At 42.8% G+C, this 21,840-nt stretch overlaps 1 protein-coding gene across 5 annotated transcripts in view; it reads left to right on the top strand.

Moving 5' to 3' along the window:
* BBX (BBX high mobility group box domain containing) overlaps positions 1 to 21,840 on the top strand; it is a 180,288-nt gene that overhangs the window by 117,086 nt on the left and 41,362 nt on the right. For 4 of the 5 annotated variants that reach the window (XM_074972938.1, XM_074972927.1, XM_074972962.1 and 1 more), the window contains exons 8-11: positions 6,531 to 6,611; positions 9,357 to 9,437; positions 15,661 to 15,741; positions 20,059 to 20,139. In XM_074972938.1, the coding sequence (XP_074829039.1) occupies positions 6,531 to 6,611; positions 9,357 to 9,437; positions 15,661 to 15,741; positions 20,059 to 20,139 (324 nt within the window). The remainder of the gene's footprint in view (positions 1 to 6,530; positions 6,612 to 9,356; positions 9,438 to 15,660; positions 15,742 to 20,058; positions 20,140 to 21,840) is intronic. The other variant, XM_074972945.1, reaches the window with a different exon arrangement.

Below are 21,840 nucleotides of genomic sequence, written 5' to 3'. Positions count from 1 at the left end.
AGTTAAGATTTATAACATGGTGTGTGAGTGCTGCACTTCACCAGAATGCGCACACAGCCTTCCCCTGGCTGGGAACCTAGCAGCTCCTAGGGATCAGTTATTTGGATAATTGTCCTTTACAAAACTCTTTTAAATGCTGGCGTTTGCACTTCATCTCCAGCACAAGCAGCTCGACTCTGCTTCTGAAGCAGGGGGCTGAAAGGTGGAAATCAAACTGAAGATCTCCTATTATATAACATGAGCTCAGCATGGGGTGTATTCACAAGAATGATCTCAGTTAACCCTTCCCGGAATCCTCTGGCGAGCGCGAGGCATAGCAGTATCATCACTGTTGGTGTGTTTGGCCAAGGGTCCATGGTATGAAAACCCCACCCAAGACGGTAAAACAGACCCTGGGATTAGGAACAAGTGTAGCTATTGAGACAGTAATATGGATTAAAATACTTCATTTTGCTATTTATTAAATCTAAAGTAAAGGAGTGGGAGATCACTAGTTCTGTTAGTAAGAACATACGTTTCTTGAGGATTAACAGGGATATAATGATACATATCTGTCGAGCCTCAGTAAATTATTTGACATACATTAACTTCCTTGTTAAATCTACATTAAATGAGGTACCAAGTGTTACTTATAGTTGCAAAAGCTGTGAATGGGTGGGAACAACGTGTATATGTATCAGTAGAGGAAGGGGAAAAAGAGAAATCAACAGTGGCATTTGCACAGTAGCTCTGTAGTTTTCTGCCACCATCCCTGTGTTCATCATACTACCACCTACATCCCTGTTTTCGTAATTGTTCAACCAACTACACTCTCTTTTCCACTCTGTTAAGAAAATTCAATTTTGCTCACCAACACAGTTTCTAAACACATTGAGCTTATTAGACAGGTGGGCAGGAGAACTTAAAGGTGGACACAACAAAAGATGTTTAATGAACTTGCAGTAGGCCCCCAGGTAGATTGCATCAGTTATGCTAAATGCTGACGCAGACTTCTCCTCTGTCATCTCTTAAAACAAAGGGGAAAAGTTATAACATAAGAATGGTCATACTGGGTCAGATCAAAGCTCCATCTAGCCCAGTATCCTGTCTTCCGACAGTGGCCTGTGCCAGGTGCCCCAGAGGGAATGAACAGAACACGCAATCATCAAGTGATCCATCCCCTGTCGCCCATTCCCAGCTTCTGGCAAACAGAGGCTAGGGACACCATCCCTACTCATCCTGGCTAATAGCCATTGAACATGTTCTTCAAGTGTTTGCTCATTTCAGTTCCATTCTAGGTGTGAAAAGCCGTTGGAGATTTTTGCCTTCGCGGTATCCAGAGGGTCGGTTGTGGCACCCCCCGTGAGTGCCGAGCTCATGCGTTGTTATATTAGGTGCTGCCAACCCTGCAGCCTCTCAGTTCCTTCTTACTACCCGTGACGGTTGGTGAGAGTGCCTTGTCGTACATCGCAAGAGCATTAGCAGTTCTGTCTCCTTTGTTGTTAGTTGATAGCTACTTAGTTAGACCATTAAGTGTTAGAGTAGCAGTTGAGGAGTTAGAGTCGCAGCTGGGACTTGGCCTCAGAGTGGGGCATGCCCCATTCCCCAGACTTTAAGCCATGTTCATCTTGCAGCTGGCCGATGCCCATTTGTGACCCCCATGAGAGCTGTTTAAAGTGTTTGGGGGAGTCCCACAGAAAGAATAAGTGCAGGATCTGCAAAAAAAACTTTTGCCCTCAAACTCAGAAGGAGCAGGATATCCGCTTGAGGACCCTCCTCAAGAGGCTGCGCTTCACCCTACCTCCGAGTCCTCTCGGTCGGACTCCACACCCGGCACTTCGGCATCGGCGCGCAACGCACCACTGGCACCAGAGTCCACCTGGCATCGTTCCCCCTCCCGAATGCCTAAGAAGCGGTCAAAGTTGACGGGCCACCAGCACTACAGAAAAAGGGGCTTTGGGCAAAGGACCTGCATCAGGCCACGTGCTTGCACTGGAGCTGATCAGAGGTACCGCTGCGGTCGGACACCCTAGTCTAACCAGGGACCCACCTCTGACTCCTGGGAGCAGCAGGGGGTCCCGGCTCCTAGTAGAGTCATCTGCCCAGCTTTCCTGCCCAAGGTGGACTTGCAGTTTCATACGGGGCAGGACATCTGCTTGCCTGTGTTTTTTCCAAAGCTGCATAAGTCGGAGGAGGAGCTTAGATTGCATTCCCTGGACATCAGGAAGGCGCTAGTCTTGTATGTTGAAGGGACCAAGCCATTCGCAAGTCGATGCAATTGTTCGTCACAGTGGCAGATAGGATGAAAGGTTCATCCAGTGTCCGCTCAAAGAATTTCTTCTTGGATCACTGCTGCATTTGCTGCTGCTATCATCAGGCGAAGGTGCCACCTCCGGCGATTGTCACCCCCCCCACTTAGGGCGCAAGCCTCTTTGACAGCTTTCCTGGCCTAAGTGCCTATCAAGGAAATCTGTAGGGTGGCCGCCTGGTCGTCCGTCCACCCATTCACGTCCCATTATGCACTTACCCAGTAGGTCCAGGATGATGCTGGCTTCGGTAGAGCAGTACTGCAAGCCACTAGATTGAGAATTCTGATCCCACCTCTGAGGATACTGGTTGTGAGTCACCTAGAATGGAATCGACATGAGCAAGCACCTGAAGAAAAAAACGGTTACCTACTTTTTCATAACTTTTGTTCTTCGAGATGTGTTGCTCATGTACGTTCCATTACCCGCCCTCCTACCCCTCTGTCAGAGTTGCCGGCAAGAAGGAACCGAGAGGGTGTAGGGCCGGCAGCACCTAATATACCACTCAAGGGGACGCCACAGCCGGCCCTACAGATACCACTAATGCAAAAATCTCCGACGACTGTTCACATGGACGTGCACACACCTACAATGGAATGGACATGAGCAACACATCTTGAAGAACAACAGTTACAAAAAGGTAGGTAACCATTTTTCTAAATTACCTTGGGCTGCTCCTATTTTAGATGTTGGCTTGTCTCCATGGGAAATACCTCTTGTTTCAAATCTGACATCCCATAGATAATATCCTGTTAGTGGAATTTTTTGTTAGACTTATAGCAACACCTAGTGGCGTCAATGAGTTATTTCAGAGAAGTTCCTCTGAGCAGCAGTGCTGCAATTTTGCTCTCATTATTCCCCCTGCCCTCAGTCTATGTGGCCTATCATAATCTAATCTTGTAGCAGTCTAAGTTATTTATAGGGTACCAGTCACTGCAATTTCTTGATTTCTCTCTCTTACTTTAGGAAGAGGAAAGATGTGGGGAGAAGGGAGAATATGCGTAAAGGATAAGGATGCTTCTCTTTTGCTTCAGGTAGAAGAGCTGCACTGTGCTGTATAGGGGCTGGATGTTGAGCTCTTGGCTCAATTGATAACTACTAAGGGCCATGTTACCTGGGGTTTAAGTCATGAGTGATGGTCCAGTGTCAGTTGTGTGTTGCTGAGGATAATCTGGTACCGAGTTGGAGTGGACAAAAGAGAAGGAACAAACAAAAGTAGAGGGTTTCTACTTATAGCGGCATTAGTGATCACTATGACCATTCTAGGCCATGACCAAAGACGTAAGTACGTACTTCAGCACTGAACTCAGCAGGGCTACTCACATGTAAGTCTTTGCAATGGTCTTACTTTCATTGCTGCAATTCCAAATTCATAGCTGTGCAGCTGAACTTGAACTTGGAAAAGCTGTTCTTGGCTTGGGACTAAATGAGTTTGGGGGTGGGAAATATTTAACAGAATTTTGTAAACAACACATTCTTAACTTAGGGGACTTCAAGGGGGAAAAAATCAGACTTGGTTTTTAATCACTTTAGTTGATTTTAATTATGCCTAAATCAACCCTGCAAGATGAGTATCAGTTCGGGCGTGATTGTCTACAACCACGGTTATTCCACAACTCCAGCAGTTGCTTTTCAGTAATTGTGTTTTTGTAGAGTAGCGCAAACAGCGTCAGGCCAGAGATTCTGCCTGCCCTCCTGCACCACTGTGTGCATAAGTGTGGGGTGACAAGGAACCTCTTCATTTCTCTCCCCTTGCATGCCCTTCCAGGAACAGAGCACCTATGCAGCCCTTGTCCTGCATGGGGCTAGCCAGGCTCACCACTCCCACATGGTTGGGGAAAGGAGGTGTGGAGCAGACCCTCCTCCCCCCCTTGCAAACTGGCCAGCAGAGTTCTGAGGCACGAGACTTCCTAGAACTTCTGCTGGGGGCTTCACACTGCCCTACATGTGGAGCTCTGCCTGAAAGGCAAAATTAAGCCCTTGGGAGACTTTTTCACACTGATATTCCACAGTTCTTTATTACAGCCAAACTTCACCAGTGGCTGGGGCATGGTGGCAGATGACTGAATTTTATAAATTTAATAAGTAAGGGACAAATCCTGAGGACCCTTTACTCTTGGCAGACTCCCCATGAAAGCAATGGCCTGAAATTAACTGACTCAGTGAAACGGCAAGGCGTGTGCATCACAAATGTACCTTTTTCAATCACTGTGATGATTATAATTGAGTTCCAATTATTTATGATGCTCTGTCTTATACTAGTAAGTGTGCTGTGAGGTATTTTGTGAACCCTCTGATACTAGACTGTGCAGTAACTGTGAAAAGTGACTGTGCAGAATAGAAAATTGCTATTTAGTGAGATTCTGTTGGAATACGGATTACAACACTCAGGAATGGTGTTTTGGTTAGGGGGCGATAACTTTTTTGAGAAGGCGAGGTGGCAGGAGGGTATCAAAGTAGCCTTGTGGGGCTGTTTGTGTAGAATCTCATTCACTTGTGGCAAATGAATTTCATTGATCATCTTGCGGGGAAAAAGGAGTCCATACATGAACATAGGAGGCTAAATGAGCCGAGGGAGATCATCGGCAGCAGGGTGATATCAGAATCCCAAGTCACAAATTCTTTGGTGATAACTGCTCTCTGTGCCTCGGCTGCAATGAGTAGATTTCAGGAGCAATCTCCGAAAAGAACAACCAGACGTTCTGGTACCTTTTCTAGTCCTGGTTGTTTTAATGAATCCCCGTGCTTATAGATGACAGACACATGAGTTCTCACAAATGTACATCCTTCGCTCGTAAAGCTCCAGAGTCACACCACTTAAGCTGCTGGTGGGTCATTTTTTCGGCTTATGCATAATATGAGCCCAAAAAAACACACTTCAGGGGTCTCAGCACCTTTCACACATTTAAAATGCCATTACAGAACAATACAACCAGCAGTCTCCCCTCACCTCCAATTCAAAAATTACCAACCAGTAAATGGGAGGGTGGAGAATATTTGTATCTGGAAAATCAAGAAGGGCATTTGGGGCCCTCCATGTTTTGTGTGCAGCATCTGTTACTAATTGGCATTGGCAACTTTATTGTGGTGAAGAATTTAAGATAAATGCCCAGGAAATTGTCTTGTTTGTTTATAAAATACTTTCATTAAAATACTTTAAATCTTCTTCATGGATGAAATTGCATCTGGCATTTAAAAATTCTATGGGGGAGGATCCCTAGATCCTATCATTGAGAGAGTGAGAGTGTGTGCTCACACGATACTCACAGTTCCACAAAGCCTCCTCAATTTTGATTGGCTGTTGATCAGCTTCCAAATGATCCATGTACATAATTTTACCATGCAATGCTACACACTTCTGTTAAGCTGCAGCTACAAGTCTCCTGAGACAGTAGCTATAACTCTTTACCCTGAAAAAATTGACATTTCGTAAATATATTTCAAACTTAATATCCTTTAAATAGGACTTGTTCTCCTAAGTCACTTATATGCTTTTTAAAATCAAGTACAGAGCAATGCATATTCAATCACAATAGCCTTTATTCTGACCCACAGAATAGTGTTTTAAATGTTCTATTTTTGTTACCTTGTTTTGTGTTAAGTGACTTTCAGTGGAAGTCCTAAGTGGTCCTACGTCACTTAAGCACATAACAAAAACATGGTATGAAATTTTTGTACGCGAGCTATTCAAGATTTATGATGGCCTTTAACTACTCATTTTCTTGCTTTTAAGTACTTGGTTGCTTTTTTTAATGTTATAAGTAAATACACTTTTGTCACTTAGCATACTTAATCAGTTTTTGAAATGGTGTGGGTTGTGTTTTTGCTTTTGGAATAATCTAATTTTTTCTCCATAATGAATTTGCAAATAAGAGGTGTAGCAGTCCCCACAGCATGACAAACAAAAGTCATATGTATGTTTAATTTGAGACTGTCCTTTTAATATTTGGTTTCATAAAACCTTTTGTGAAGTTTAAAATCAAAACCAAACGTCGTATTTTGGGCCTAACTGCTGTTTAAACTATTGTGAGGTGTATTAAAAAGGATGCTATAGTACTGACCTCACCTTTAATTCCATTCACTTCTGTGTACCCAGGATTATGAAACATCAGCCTGTCCATCTTCTGTTCAACCCTGCTTCTGAATACTGTTGTTGCTGCTGCACAGTGTTTCTTGTTACGAATTATTGCTGCTGTCTTTGTAGGCACGTCATTGATGTTTTATTCCCTGTCATCACTGTTTCAGGTTTCCTCGAGTACTTGCCAGTCTGATGCATCTAATTCTACTGAAGCGTGTCGGAAATCACCATTGTTCCAGTTTGCAGAGGTGAGTTTCCAAAAGTAACAGGATGATTTTTTCAACAAAATTTTTTTTTTAAAGAAATCCCAAACACTTTAGCTGAAGGAGACAAGCCTTTACTCAAATGTTTTCAACCACATGCTTCCCTCCCCACATTCCTGTTATTTATGGGTAATGGTCCATTACCAGTTGGGGAAGCCAGACTTGAGCTGCAGAAAAGTGTATATAGCACATGAGAGAAACCCTAAACACAGTGCTGTTAGATGTAGTGCAGGGATGGCCTAAGCTGACAAAACTCTTTACTTACAAGCCAAGGTTTTGATAGAGTTCTGTATAGCTAAATTATATAGCAGCCAGTGTAACCATTTTAGCAGTTGACTCAGTCAAAAGTGATTGTACTGCTTCTGACAGCCTGAGGATGCTACACAGTCTTCCTTTATTCTACAGCCACAGAGCTGACAAAACGCTCCAGGCCCATTCCTGCAAAGTCTTATATGCTTCAGTCACTATAGACTCGTGAATAGTCCCACTGAGGACAGAGTAAGTCTTGTGTGGATTAGGTCCTGAATTCTCAGCTGTCCAAGAAGGCAGACTTTGTACTATATATCCCTTTCCCTGCCTCCTTTCATTACATACCAGTAGCACTTCCTTTTGGCTTCACATGTGTCATTTTGACACCAGAGGATGACTTCACTTGACTTCTTGAACATGTCTAAGTCCTTTGAGAGTCTGTCAATAAAGTGGGCTCTCTGTTGCTAACAGCCAGGAAGGGTCTCAGGTTAATGATCACCTGGAGTTTGTTAGAAATGCCAATTTTCAGGATATTGTAGTTTGGCAACAAAGTTCCCATTTGGGCTTAAACTTGGCATATATCGTAGCCCAGTACCAAAGTATTTGTGCATTCATTGATTTGTTGCAGGGTGAAATTTTCTTCTCATCTAAGTTTTGATATTCTGTAAGCACTATTTTAAAAATGTATCTTTTTGCATGCCTGGAGATTAATCTGTTGTTTTTGTGAGCTACCAATATAAGGTTATTAGGTTGAGTATTCAGTTGGACCAAACTGTTCAAAAGTTCTGTAGCTGCTATTGTTTGGTATGCACGGCATATACTGGAACATCTGCAGTAGATGCTATATGCTGCAAATGTCTTTTATTAAAAGTACACAGTTCCCAAAGAACCTCAGCCCTCACTGAACATCCGTGGCTCATTTGAGTTTATACATTTTTTTTTCTGATTTGTTAAAATGATTGTAAAGAATGAAATCACACACAAATGTAAATATGTGAGCTGTGGAAATCTTGAGAACTGTAGGGGGCATTGTGTGGCTAAGTTCTGTACAGCTCTTGGGACGGGGAAGGAGGGAGGAAACCGTAAGGGCTAATCTAAACCCATAAGCAAAGACATTCAGTTTAAGCAGAAGCGCTAGGGCCGTATCCTTAGCTGGTGTAAATCACTCTAGCTCCACTGGAGATAATCAAGCTTTGCCAATTTACAGCAGCTGTGGATCTGAGCCTTCTGTCTTCTAGCGCTAATAATGTTGCCATCTCTTCCTTCACCCCCAAAGTAAATGAATGCTCATATCTTAACTTCAACCCACAAAACCCAAGGTTTCAAGCTAAGATCTCAGAACTCCTGAAACACATGAATAGACAGAACCTTTATGTATCGGGAAAGATAACAGCCAGAATAAAATGTATAATATTGAATTCTTAAAAGCTAATGGCTTCACTCTTGAGTGGAGGGGAAACTCAGTTTTCCAGCCAGTAATAAGATCACTTACCACCACCTTAAAAGTCCAGTGTCCATGGTGGTGAGGATAATAAATAAATATTCATCATCCAATATTTCTAATGTAGCATTTGCACAATTCCTACAAAACAGCGAAAATCACTCTACTCCATCTTTTTTTTTTAATGGCCTTTTGCTTGGGGTTTCCTGGTAAGTCCTGGTAATATAGGGGAAATCACAGCTCACCTACTGACTGCACATTCATTTTGCAATGCTGTGGGCAGGAGGGACGTTGTGCAGCATTTTGTTAGGTGCTGTAGTTACGGTTATGCTGAGGCCCTGTGACCTCCCACTAAATCCCATTGGCTTTTCCTCACCCAGTGGCAGGGTAGGGGGCCAATCCACAGCCACATCTGCACATCCATCTTTTGTAAGGTGAGCAAGTTGGAAGCTACTCATATATGCTTCACCTCAGATGCCTATTTATTGGCATGTGTTAATTTCCTTGGAAATTAAAACATGCTTCTGGTTACATTGCAGGCATCTGTGGCGGTAGAAAATAAATCGCTATACAAACCCAATGTTAATCTGAAATTCCGATTACAAAGTACAGCGTTTATGGCTACTGGTGTTTATCCAGTGCCTCACTTTGGTTTTGTGCAGCTGTTACCATGTCTGCATCCATACACATTCCAAACTAAGTTGCTTATTGTGCTTTGTAAATGCCAGCATACTGCAGTGAAATACCCCTTTCACTGAACTCTGAAACATGAGGTGGTGTTACTTTTTTATTTTGCTATTTTGACTATTCAGTGAAGCAGTAAAAGCTCTTTAAAAATCATGGTGATTTTAATAGTGAAACTGATGTAAGTACTCCTCACAGATTACCTTTTATTAGCCCCTTAGGAAAGCCAAGTACTCTTTACAGTACAGTTATCTGCATGGTCTTGGATACAGGGAGTCTTCGTACATTTGGTATAAGACGTGTAGAATGTTGAAGCTAGAGATGATTGTCTACAAAATAATTGTTTTTCCCTCCAGCTCTCTTCGAGCCCATCACAACCTGATGCCCCGGCGGCTGCAAAACAAACTGAGGAGTCGGCACTGTTTCAGTTTGCGGAGGTATAACAACTTAACTATTTTTTTTAAAGTGGGAGAGAGGAAAGGATATTGTTAATTATGACTGATCAGCCTTTGCAAGCGTAGCAGGGGGGGATGGAGCTGTACAGGCAATATTCTGTATAACTATGCACTCCCCTTCTTCCTGCACCTCAGCTTAACTCTTTGCTGAAGCTTGTTGCTCCATTTTCTCTCTAACTGAGACAGAATCCCAGTTTAGAGCAGTTAGGTAATAGCTAAATGGAGGTCCACAGACTCTGTAGCATCTAGGGGTAACAAATGCTTCCCTCCCAGCTGTCTGTTTCGGCCCACAAAACACACCACAGTGGACCAAACATTATCCTTCCCCAGTAAATAAAGCTAGAATAGCCCTGACCCGTATCCAAAGTGGCACAAGGAGAAAGGGACTCAGCCCTCACAGCAGACACATCTTTTGGTCCTGTACCCATCAGCTGCTGCGTCCACAGGGCTGTTTTTAACTCCTCTGTAATCTTCCCCCACCCTTTCCACTCTGATTGGCTCAGCTTTCAGAGCGTGAGGAGGGTATGACCTGTCAGGTTCGGTGATTACAATGAAAAAACTTCCTATAGTCTCAGGATAGCTACTGAGCATATCTGGTAACTCCTCCACCCCTTCTGGAAGTTCCTGGATTCTTCTACCTGAGTTGTCCTGGCCTGCCCTGCTCTCTGCACCTGTGCAGAGAGACAGAGTATCTGGATAAGATTCATGTCTCGTCCACCCCCACTGCCTGTCTCCTGCTCCACAAGAGAAACAAGTTCAAATGCTGCAGTATAAAACATGTGGGTTACACCAGGTGGTCACATCAGTAGCAGTGAAAGGAACAAGCCGTAAGTTCTCAGCACCATAACAGAATTGATTTGAGCCTTCTGCTGGGGAAGAATGTTGGCATAGTAACCAGTGATCCAGGAAGAGGTAGGTTTCCTATTCAAACACACCGTAGATAATACACCAGAACCCCACGTACACACAAGCCGTGAAGTCAGGGATATTATGTGTCTTTCCATACCCGAAGAACAGCTACAGACTTTCATTTTAAAGGGCTTCTTATTTTAGATCAAGGGAATCAACAAACAGAGGATGATCCAAAGTGGCAGTGTGCGCCTCCCTTTGTAAGGAGCTGCAGCAGCTTGCAGAATGACATCCGCCTCTGCAGGCAGGAAGCATACACCTTACAAATAGAGAGATGCAGAGCAAGCAAATCTCAAGAGTTACAAGGGCACATAATGCCACAGTGGATCAGTAAATAATGCACGTTAGACGACGTATCCAAAAATACCTTGAACATGCGGCTAGAGCTTTTTTTTTTTTTTTTTTTTTTTTTTTTCCCTGCCACCTGTACTTGAATATGTACATTATGGTGACCTATGGATAATTGTAACAGAATTCCCTCAGCTGTAGGAATATGTTGAATGTATTTAATAATACCTCCTTCCAGTCTACTTTGGGGAGTCTAGTATTGCTTGTGGAGCTAGGTGTTCGTAGTTTCTGTTCATTGAGCATAAGAACTGGCGTTGTACATGGCCCTGCACGGGTGCATTATGGACTCCAGGAACCCCCGTATTCCCTACTCATCACCCTTTCTTCTCCAGCCCTGTGTCTTCCTTTGTGTTAAGCTTTAAGATAATTACGTATTGCCTGGCTATGATGGACATTCAGGACACATCATTACTGATAAGAGATCTAAGTGTAAAACAGTAGTTTACAGGTAACCATTAAGGGGCCAGAAAATGTCTGAATAGCAGTATCCTGGCAGGACACACAATAGTACAGTAGCTGTGAAGGACTTTCCAGATGTACTAAATGTTTTTCTTGAATGGTTATAAATCAGATTGGGCAACTCTAGGATGAGACTTTTGAAGCTAGCACCAGGATTTGGATACACAACTCCTATAAATGTGAATACCACAATTGAGTTGTGTAGCTAAATCCCCTTGTCAGCTAGTAAAATCTCTACCATCATTTGTGTGCTATCCAAATGACTCTATTAACAACAACCTGTAGAACTGAACAGAATATGATCGCCTGCCTACAGAATTATCAAACCATCCTAAAGAAGTTAATAGATGGTTATATCTCTGATTTTAGGATTCCATAGAACCTCTATATGTATTCATGTTTCCTAGCTTTCCTGTAGGAAGGTACCGTAAGTGCGTTTAATGACACACCTACTTATGCGCAGCTAGTTAACTCAGTATACTGAAGATGTTGTGTGAAACAGTAGAAGTCAGGGGAACTTGGAAGGTGCATTTTATTGGTTAATTTGAAAGAGGGAGTTATTAAATGTAGGATCTGTTTTTTCTGTTGGAAATGTTAAAACCTCCCCTTACTCTGCTACACGTAGCTAGGACTTATTTTATGTTGGAAGAGAATAATGTCTGTTCCAGGCTGGCCTTGCCTCTGAAGTTTAGGACAATAATTTACTTCAAATTAGGGAGTTGAGAGAGAGAAATCTGGCCAGAGCCCTAAAAACACTTCAGCACCAAGAACCTTTGTTCACCCAGAGATACTCCCCTGTGTCATGCCAACATCATTGCAATGCTAACTGCAGTGACTAACATCTTGCTACACAACACTGGGGAGATCATATGCAGCCTGGTTTCATCTAGGTTGTTCTGGGGGGGAACACACAGCAATCTGTAGTATCTCTTTAAGCCCTTCTTTCTGCTGTTGGCTCTGTTTCTGCTTTTTTCTAATACAGGGCTTTCATTCACACAGGGAATCTTTGTCACATTTGACAAAAGTCCCATTCCTTGCTCTGCCACTTCTTCCTGTGGCCGGTCTATTAATGCATTGCTGCCGTTAGTAAGCTGAGTTATGGTAAGCAGTTTGCAGCATACTGCAATGAGCAATGTACAGTGCCACTAAAAAAAGGAGTGAAAGTAGATATTTAACCAGTAGTGGAATAGTTCTGTGAAATGATGTGGAATGCATTGTGAGCCAGTGTGCCTGGGGATTCTTGGCAGCTGTCCCAGACAGCATTTTGTTCTGACTGGGTGTTCTTCATATGTTCCCTTTCTCTTTATTCCCTTCACAGTAGGAGTGGATAAGGCTGACTCTTTGTGAAAAGAGTGATCCCATCAAGTAGATGGGTCATTTATAATGGCCATCCCTTGCCCCGGGAATAGAATTCCCCTGTCACTCATAGACAGCTCATTATACACCATGGCATTCTTTCTTCCTGAGAATCCCAGTATGCCTTTCACCTTCTTGTTTTCACCAACTGCTATATTTTTCAGTTAAAACTGATGATAGGGCTAATCAGGCCTGCCTGTTCTTGACCGGCCACAACAGGGGATGAGAGCCCTAGGAGTCGTGCAGCATGTCTGGATATACGTGCAGATGCTATAGAGATGTTTAAAAATCCATAGGAAAGTCCCACGGTTCTGATGATATCACTGAATTAAGGGGTTTTCCACGGAAGGTCGTGATCTAGGCTCGAGGATGGTCAGCAGACAATGGTTTGAGGTGCACTTGCTGGTGGTGGTTGGAGAGCTCTCTGGTCTTGTGCTGCTGGCTGCTCTTCTCCTTTTTTTCATGTGAGGGAAATGGAGCAGATGGAAACACTTGCTCTCGAGGCCTATTGAATCTCTGTTTGGCAAATGAGAACAGATGGTGATGAACGCTGTGCAGTGAAGACTCGCAAGCTCCCCTTGGGTTTACTTAACTAAATTCTCATCTTTTATTAAACAACGAAAATGTTTCCAAGGAATGATGGCAATAAAATCACCAGGCTAATCACCTCAAAATCAGTACTATTCTTTTAGCTGCTCTACTAAAGCTTTTCTCTAGACTAACTTCAAAACAAGTGCAGGCTAGTATCCTTGTTGCAGCAATGTATAATTTCCCTTTCTATTCCCTCTACTTCCAGTCAGGACACACAAATGCTTGGGGCGGAATTCATCCCCAGTGCAGCTTCACTGACCCATGTACAATCGACATAGAGACAACTCTTTACATTTTGTTTGGGTTTTGTGCAAAATATTTAAATCTAGCAATTCGAGGCAAAATGCCTATGAATTGGAGGTTGACCTAGCAGCGTGATATTTGTGTACACAATGGCTGATTCACTATTCCCCCTCTCTCCCAACTCCAAGTTTAGGAAAAAGCCATAATCTTCCAATATAGATTCGTCATTATATAAAATAAGTAAATACGCTTATAGTATTAGTGTGAGTTAAGGCCTTAACATTTACTAAATGTCTGAGTTACCCTGTACTCCATAGGCAACAAAAAGCGTACACTATGGCATAACATACCACCCATGCCAGAAATAGTAGCTAAAATATTGGCAATTATTGTAAAAGGATTCTGAGATAGTAAGATGATCCTAAAAATAAGTGTTTTTGTGGGATCAGAAGCCAACCCTGTGTATAAGAACTAACCATTCATGCTTGAGGTGAATGGAAATTAGGAAGGTGTGGTAGATACTGATAATTCTGTTAAAACTAGAAGATTGAATTTAACGAGAAGAGAGTAAAATTTGAGATCATTATTGGGAGCTGACTGATCCTTCTGTCACCTCCCAAGCCCAGCAAACATCTTCTCTGAGGTAAATTCTAAACTTGCTGTGTTTCCTGGAGTTTGTTCTCCAAGTTGTTGAGTCTATTTCATGCTAAGGTAATATGTTGACTTCTCCTCCCACCTTGTAAAACTGTAACAGCTCTGCCATCATTTGGTTGTGAATGTCCACATCACAATTAATGATTATTTCCACTCTGTTTGGTTTGCACATGTGGTGTCAAAAATCAGAACATGCCTCTGCGTGAGCTCATGTTCTGTTTAAGCAACGTGGAGTTACTTTTCCGGACCCCTATATAGCTTTGATGTTGAATTGAGGAGATCTGCCTTGTGGTTAATATTTTTATAACGTAAGTTACTATAGAATAGAAATTAAAGAAACGAAGGCCCGGATCCTGCAAGCCAATCTGTGCAGGAGAATCACTGAGTACGCTCACTCGTTGACTATAATGGGGCTCTGTGTGCTTAAGGGGACTGCCTCTACGGAGCTCATTGCAGGATCAGGGTTTTAGACTAGAAACTCTTTGGGGCTGGGGCCATGGCTATACAGTGCCTCACACAACAGAGACCCAGTTTTGACTGGACCACCAGGAGCTACTGTAATAGAAGTAATAACTATTAATAAACATTGAATAAAAATGTTTGTGTGTATTTTAAACATAGGTGTATGGTGAATGAATGGCAGTAAAATGGGTGTTTGTTTTTTAATTCCAGTGTATCCCCTTGAAACTGCAAAGTAAAGTAATCTATTCCAAAGGAAAAATGTGTATAAAAACACATTGAGACCCAGGAGTGGACAAGCTTGCAACCAAAAATTAGAGTGGCCTTGTATATCCCAAAAGACTGTGAATATAAATGGGTGTGTTATGAAGAAACTGTCTCAGGAACACCTGTGCCCTGAAAAACCAGTGTTAAGGGATGGAGTCTCTCATTCCAAACAATACCATTTAATTCTACAAAGCCAAGGTTGGGACAGCACAATGAACACTGATGTTCTCTGAGCAGTGTGACTGCCATTAGGTTAAAATGGTCTCTTTGCTGTGCCACCTGTAACAGGCAGACTAAGGCAGTTCTGTGAAGTGGGCCACTAGGCAGCTGCTAAGGCAGGAATAACAGTGTCTATGTAAAAGGGCAAATAAGACCTTATTGATCTGGAAAACTTTACTTACTGAAAGCTTTCCTTTAACTTTAAAGGAATACATTGAAATTTGTACCCATCTCAAACAAACAATACTCTGCTTTAAGTAACCACACAGAAAGATTCCCCAAAGTTTCCAGTATAACTTTATACTTTAGCAAAAGACCCGCCTCTGCTAAGTAGCAGATGGGGTTTGTTTTTTGTGTGGTCCCTTAGGTGGTCACTGAAGTGATGTAGAAAAGCCTGCATGGCCAGCATGTGTCATCTATGGAGGTCACAAATCCAATAAAAAATGTGGTTACGCACATAGGCCCGGATTCAGGAGAAAACTTAGGCACACGCTTATGTCCTGTTGACTTTCATGGAACTTCAGCACATGCTTAAGTGCTTCCTGAATAGGGATGCTTTCCTAACTTGGGGCCCAGTGTTTATACTGACTGTCTGCAATATCCCAAGAGAAGTTGAGGGACAGTTAGCCTTTTTTCCCCCTCTCTCTCTCTTTCCCCAGTGACCCTGAAATGTTCTCTCTTCTGTTTGTTCAAAATGTAGATCTCATCAAATACTTCACAGCTGGGGAGTCCTGAGCCTGTAAAGCACTGTGGGAAGTCCGCACTCTTCCAACTGGCAGAGGTAAGGTTCCTGTTATCATCATGATGTGCACATGTGTGCATATTTTCCCCAAAACACGTGGGCTTCACAAGTTAGTCTAGCACCAAACTCAGCTTTAGCAAACAGGGGGAAAAAAAGGTAGCCTGAGATGCTGTCATAGGGGATACTTACCGCTGACCTTTTTTTAATTCATTTATGTTGTAAATATACCTGGTCCCTTAGAAAGCAGGATCAGATTCCTGCCCTGGAGAACTCACAGTACAACTCTGACAAAAACACAATTCAGCACAACAGGTGCGGCAAGAGAAGGTGTAGATGATTTGTCACTGCGGATACCAAGGTCCTGATTCGGAAAAGTATATAGTCACACTTCAGTATGTGACTTGAATAGGACTTACGCATGGGGGATGCTTTCCTGATTTGTGGCCCAATTTAGGAAGCAAGAAGCAGGTTTTGAGGAATGTGAGGTTCTTTATAAAGAGTGGGGACTGCAATCCGTATCCAAGATTAAAATTACCATGTGAGTATTGGGCCATGATAAGTAAACTCGCTGAGATTTAGGTATTCCAGACGCTACTGGAACTCCTTGATGCATCTGAAATGTCAGTTTGTTTGTTGTTGATAAAACATACCCCATCCCCTTGAAGTTTGGCTTGGATATTTTTGTTTTAATATGTCAAGAATCTACAAATTAAAGGATGTGTGCTGGGTTCCCTCAGATAAATAAGGAAAAGGGAACATTTCAGCATATTGTTTGTTTACTATGCAAGACCACAGCTTGCAGATTTCAATACCCAACATGGTTCGCTGACTCCCATCCAGTGGCATCCCAACACTCATTCTGCTGGAGAGAAATCTAGAATCTGGAACCATTGAAAAAACTCTAGAATTTGGACCCATGTAGCGTGGGGTTTTTTTTACCCCTGACTGCATAACAGTAATGTTTTGTTCCTTCTTGGTTAGAAAATAAGGATACTAAAAAGATAAATTTTAAAGAAATATGCATGAGTGGAAAGAAGAGATTTGCCTTACTCTTTAGGCAGTCCCCAGGCTCCAGCAGAGTGCATGCTAGGGTGATCACAGTTAGCAGGAGCTAGTGATCTGTAGGGGGATGTGACCTTTGCAGCTCTGAAAACAAGCCAAAAAAGCTTGTGAACACTAGAAGTGTGACAGGTTTCAGAGTAACAGCCATGTTAGTCTGTATTCGCAAAAAGAAAAGGAGTACTAGTGGCACCTTAGAGACTAACAAATTTATCTGAGCATAAGCTTTCGTGAGCTACAGCTCACTTCATCGGATGCATTCAGTAGAAAATACAGTGGGGAGATTTATATACACAGAGAACATGAAACGATGGGTGTTACCATACACACTGTAAGGAGAGTGATCACTTAAGATGAGCTAATACCAGCAGGCGAGTGGGGGGGGGGGGGAGAAAACCTTTTGTAGTGATAATCAAGGTGGGCCATTTCCAGCAGTTGACAAGAACGTCTGAGGAACAGTGGGGGGTGGGGGAAATGTGTTGAACTATCCCCTTCCTTTGCTTATTAGGCAGCATTCTGCACGTGATCTTAATGTTGTACCCCTTTAATAATAGTGAGCCTGATTTCACTGGAGTTACACCAGCATGGCACTGGAGTAACACTGTTGAATCAGGCCTGATGTTTGCATATCACCACTAGGTGAAGGTCTGGCACCTCTTAAGAAACAAATCCTTAGGAGTCATAGGAAAGTCCATATGCTTGCCCACAGGAGTGCAGAGTTGTAGCACAATTGAAGCAGAAGAGGAGACTGAGTCTGGCAGCGAGAAACTTGGATCTGAAACAAACATCCATGCGCTTTCTCTCGATGATTATTTAAGTAGGTCCATTCAAACCTAATTTAATATACAAACTAAAGGTAAGGTACAGACTCCAACTTAAATTTATAAAAACATGGCAGACATTTTGCACAAATCCTTCTTAAGATGCTCTGGCTAGGTCAGCCTGAATAGCCTGCGTTTGTGCCCACTACGGCACTATTCACCTTGCCTCTGTTTTTCCACTAGCCTTCTGAGGAAACTGTCATAGACTTTAAGCCCAGAAGGGACCATCATGATCCTCTAGTCTGACCTCCTGCACGCTGCAGGCCACAGAACCCCACCCACCCACTCACTCCTGTAATAGACCCCTAACCTCTGGCTGAGTTACTGATGTCCTCAAATCATGTTTTAAAGACTTAAAGTTACAGAGGATCCACCATCTACACTAGTGTAAACCTGCAAGTGACCCGTCCCCCACGCACCACCTTGTGAGGTGCTGTTAGCAAACTTAGTAAATAATCCCAAGAGCAACATAAAAAGTCTTCTGCCCTTCCTGACTCCACGGTCGGTTCTTTCCCACTCTCCTACAGAGAGAGCTGACTGTCCGGGCTTTTCCCCTCTGGGAATCTCCCTTCTTCCAGGGCCAGTCACAGAGGCCAGATAGACTCCCTCCTGCAATCCTCCTCAGTCCTCCTCCAGGCCATCTGCCTGGGAGCTTCCCTTCTTCTGAATCTACCAGATAAACAAGGCCATCTGATTCCTAGCTGATCAGCTGGGAGGGTCACTGGTCTGTCACAGGTGATGCTGTGCCTAAGTCCCCTTGAAGGATCAGCTAGCCTGTGAAAAGCTCACAGGTTTTTTGGTGTGGTTTTGGTTTTGTGTTCTCTGTGACAAATGACCCCAGTTGGACGCATAAAATATGAGAGATTCTGTTTAACTTGTGAATTTCTTAATTCTTTAATTACCACTGAGTGGGCAGATCAGGCATTAATTTGAAGCTGCCCTAACGTGCCGTGTTCCTACCCCTGGAGTGATCCCCATCACGGCAAGTTCATTTGGCAGGCATTTGCATCGCACCATTGTAACCCAAACATCATGTGCTGTGTGCTGGAGAGGAGCAGGCTTCCCCACTCCCCACCCAGAGTGAGCCCTGAGCTCTGGGGACCCATCACCGGACTCTGGGACCCCATCATCGGAGCCCAATAAGTAGTTTGGGTTTGACCATACTTGCATTTCCCCCACTCTTCTTTATTTGTATGGATTAGAATCAAACTCTCAACTTCATCTCTCGGTTCTTTTAGATTGATTTTTGTCAGTATTATGCAAACAGTGCCAAAATATATATTTAAAAGTGAGCCAAATATGTTCGTGTAAACTCTAGTAGTGGTTGAAGCAGCTACTTTTAGGGATACAATCTGGTGACTGTTTGGAAGGCCATAGCCGTGCAGCTCGGCCGTAGGTTCCATAGAGATCTACGTCTCTACACAATCACTCTCTATCCTGTTTCCAGTCTAAGGTGAGGAGAACAGTGAGCATTTGCAGTATCTCCGTGACTCAGTGCAGGGAGTCTGGTTCTACCACAAATAGCTGACAACCCTGGAGATAGTTTATGAGCCCTGCAGCCTCAACAGCTGACAGCTCAGGGCCATTGAATAATAATTCAGAGTGATTAGGAGATTATGTGAATAGATGCAACCTCCTCAAGGATATTGACTCCCAGTAGGATATTTTTGGTCTCTCTTCCTTCTATGGTAGTGATTTCGGGGTGGGGTGGGGGTCCTGTAAAGTAACTCTCATGGCTCCGGTGGTGGGGTTAGACGGAAAGACCAAAATGAGTGGAGGGTTGCTTGGGGATAGGATCTCTACCCCCCTTCAAATTCTGCACCTCACTCCCCTGAAGCAGCTGTGCATCCCCTTCCCCCATTGCAAGGCTGGTATAGAGCCTAACTGACGGCATCAGAGTTCTTGGAGTATAAAAATACCTGCTTTGCAGGAATGTTGAGGCCTAATGTTGAGATGCTTGGATTGGTGCTCTAATGCGTTTAGAAAGTGGTTGTGTTTTAGAGTCTTCCTCAACACTTCTTACTCAGGCTCCATTGAAGTACTGAAGATAAGCACTAAACTGATACAAGAGGAAAGGTACATTTAGAAACAGTTTGGGCTAGATTCTTCACTAGTGTAAACCAGAGCAGTTCCACTGACTCCAAGAAGCCAGCGGAGCTACGACAATGTACCTGAGCAGGAGAACCTGTCCTTTATGTCAGCCTTCTCCTAAATGATGCCCTGATTAATAAGAATCCAGAAGTAGAAAATCACTCTTAGTGGCATTGTCTGAGGGCGCTAGATTGTTATTTATAAGAAGGAAAATCCAGCAATGAGCCCTTTGGATGTACCACGAATGCAATTTTTTCTCACAATATGGACTTTTATGAATGTATCGCTGGAGGAAAAGTCATCCTTGTAAAAATTTTAAATTCAACACACCGGAAGGATGTATTGGAGAAGTAATGTTTTTTTCCTTCTTTGTTTTTTGCTTAAGATTTCCTCAAGTACATCCCATTCAGGCCCTCCTGACTTAACAAAGCAGTGTGGGACGTCAGCGTTGTTTCAGTTGGCAGAGGTAATATTAAAATACTGGTGATTAATTACCACTGGTGCAGTGGGGAGGAGAAGCTAATAATGCTGACTGCCTGAGTCTAGCCGTCAGAACAGTGGCACCATCATAATTTATGCTTCTATAAACAACCATACTAATTATCACTTGGGTGCGAAGAATCAAGATTTCCCTTGACTAGCCATTAAAGCACAAGCTCTTAGTGCTACTGAGTTAACAGTTAAAAAGTCAGAACCTCTGATGGCAAAGGATTTATCTGATTTGTATTCAGAGTATTTTTAATGAACACTTCTGGGGTTTTATTCAGGTCAGGACATTGTCATTGCAAATACGTTTTAGAAGGCTTCAGTCACTTCCATTTATTTCTACTCTCATGCAGATTATATTAAAATGATGAATACATGTATGACTTCTGAAGGAACTGTGTTCTGATACGTTGCAGCTGACATCAGACTGTCCTTCCAGGAGTAGTTACAGTGAATGGTCCCGTTGTGGAAACATTTAAAGTTCTCTTTTTTTTCTAAACCTTCCAAATCATAAGACCACATGCCATGAGTTAGTTTATAGCCTACAACACCCAAAGCCCTTCCATAGCCACACAGCTAAAGCAGTCCAAAGTCTTCTCTGCTGGTTATGTTACAAGCTTTAGAAGAAAAGGTGTAGAGCAGAGAAGAAGGGTTAAAAATGGAGTTGCTGTCACATGAACAGGATATTTTAAAGATTTAAGATTGAGATTTTCCAAGCCTCTTAGGAACTTGGAAAATTTCAGTTTATTTAAATAAACAGACTGAGAGATTATTACCAGGATTTCTTTAGATACTATCTTCCTTAGAGCCAAATCTGAACTCATGAGCTAAGTTTTCTTTGACAAAAGTAATAATAATAAAAAGAATCAGGTCAGCCAAAGGATCTCTAATTTCTACAGATTTATCTAAAAGGACCTATTGAACTGTAAAGCAGGTAAAATAGCAGGTTATGTGATTTTAAAAAGATGTGTGAGAAAAATAAAATGTTCAGTTTCATAGTGACAGGAGGCCCAGTGGATTCGTAAATTAGTACTAGGTACGGAGACTTCTAGGCCAATGACTAAAATCCAGCCCAGGTGAATGGTTCAAGTGGTTCTTTTGGTGACCTCTGTTAAAGGAGTTGGTGGTCATTTGTTTGGTTTGGTTTGGTTTGGTTTGTGTTTCTCTTAAAGTTTTGAACATCCTCCCAGAGGAAGCTGGTCTGACACTTGTGGTTACCCCTGCTAGCAGTCTTAGCAGAGAAGCCAAGGCATGGAGACTGTGAACTACCCTGTCAGGTCCTGCGCTGATCCCTCTGTCACTGCTGAGGACCAATGGGAGAGCAGTTAGGAGAAGCTTGCACTTAATGCATCCTTTACGGTAGCCGTTCTGTGGGTAGATAGAGGGATTCGGTCTCCATTACTGATATCACCAGGAAGGTTGGCTCCAAGGTAGTAACACTTTACATTTCTGTGTTGAAGAGGCTTGTGATTTCAGAGGATTTTTCTGTATCATGTAAAAGAAATTTAAAGGTTTTGTTTTGGTTTTTTACTTTGTTTTGCAAATTGAATAAATGATAGTATCAAGAATTGGTTAAATTCTTCATTCACTGGCATTCGGAAGTAGGAACCAGAATGATAAGGAGCGGGTGGAATAGTTTGTAAGTTACCTGGTTTACTGATGGTGGGTTATATTGAACTGT

Source organism: Natator depressus, chromosome 1 (genome assembly GCF_965152275.1).
Source record: "Natator depressus isolate rNatDep1 chromosome 1, rNatDep2.hap1, whole genome shotgun sequence".
Taxonomy (NCBI): domain Eukaryota; kingdom Metazoa; phylum Chordata; order Testudines; family Cheloniidae; genus Natator; species Natator depressus.
The sequence above is the reverse complement of the archived record's forward strand: the minus strand, read 5'-3'. Positions and strand labels throughout refer to the sequence as shown.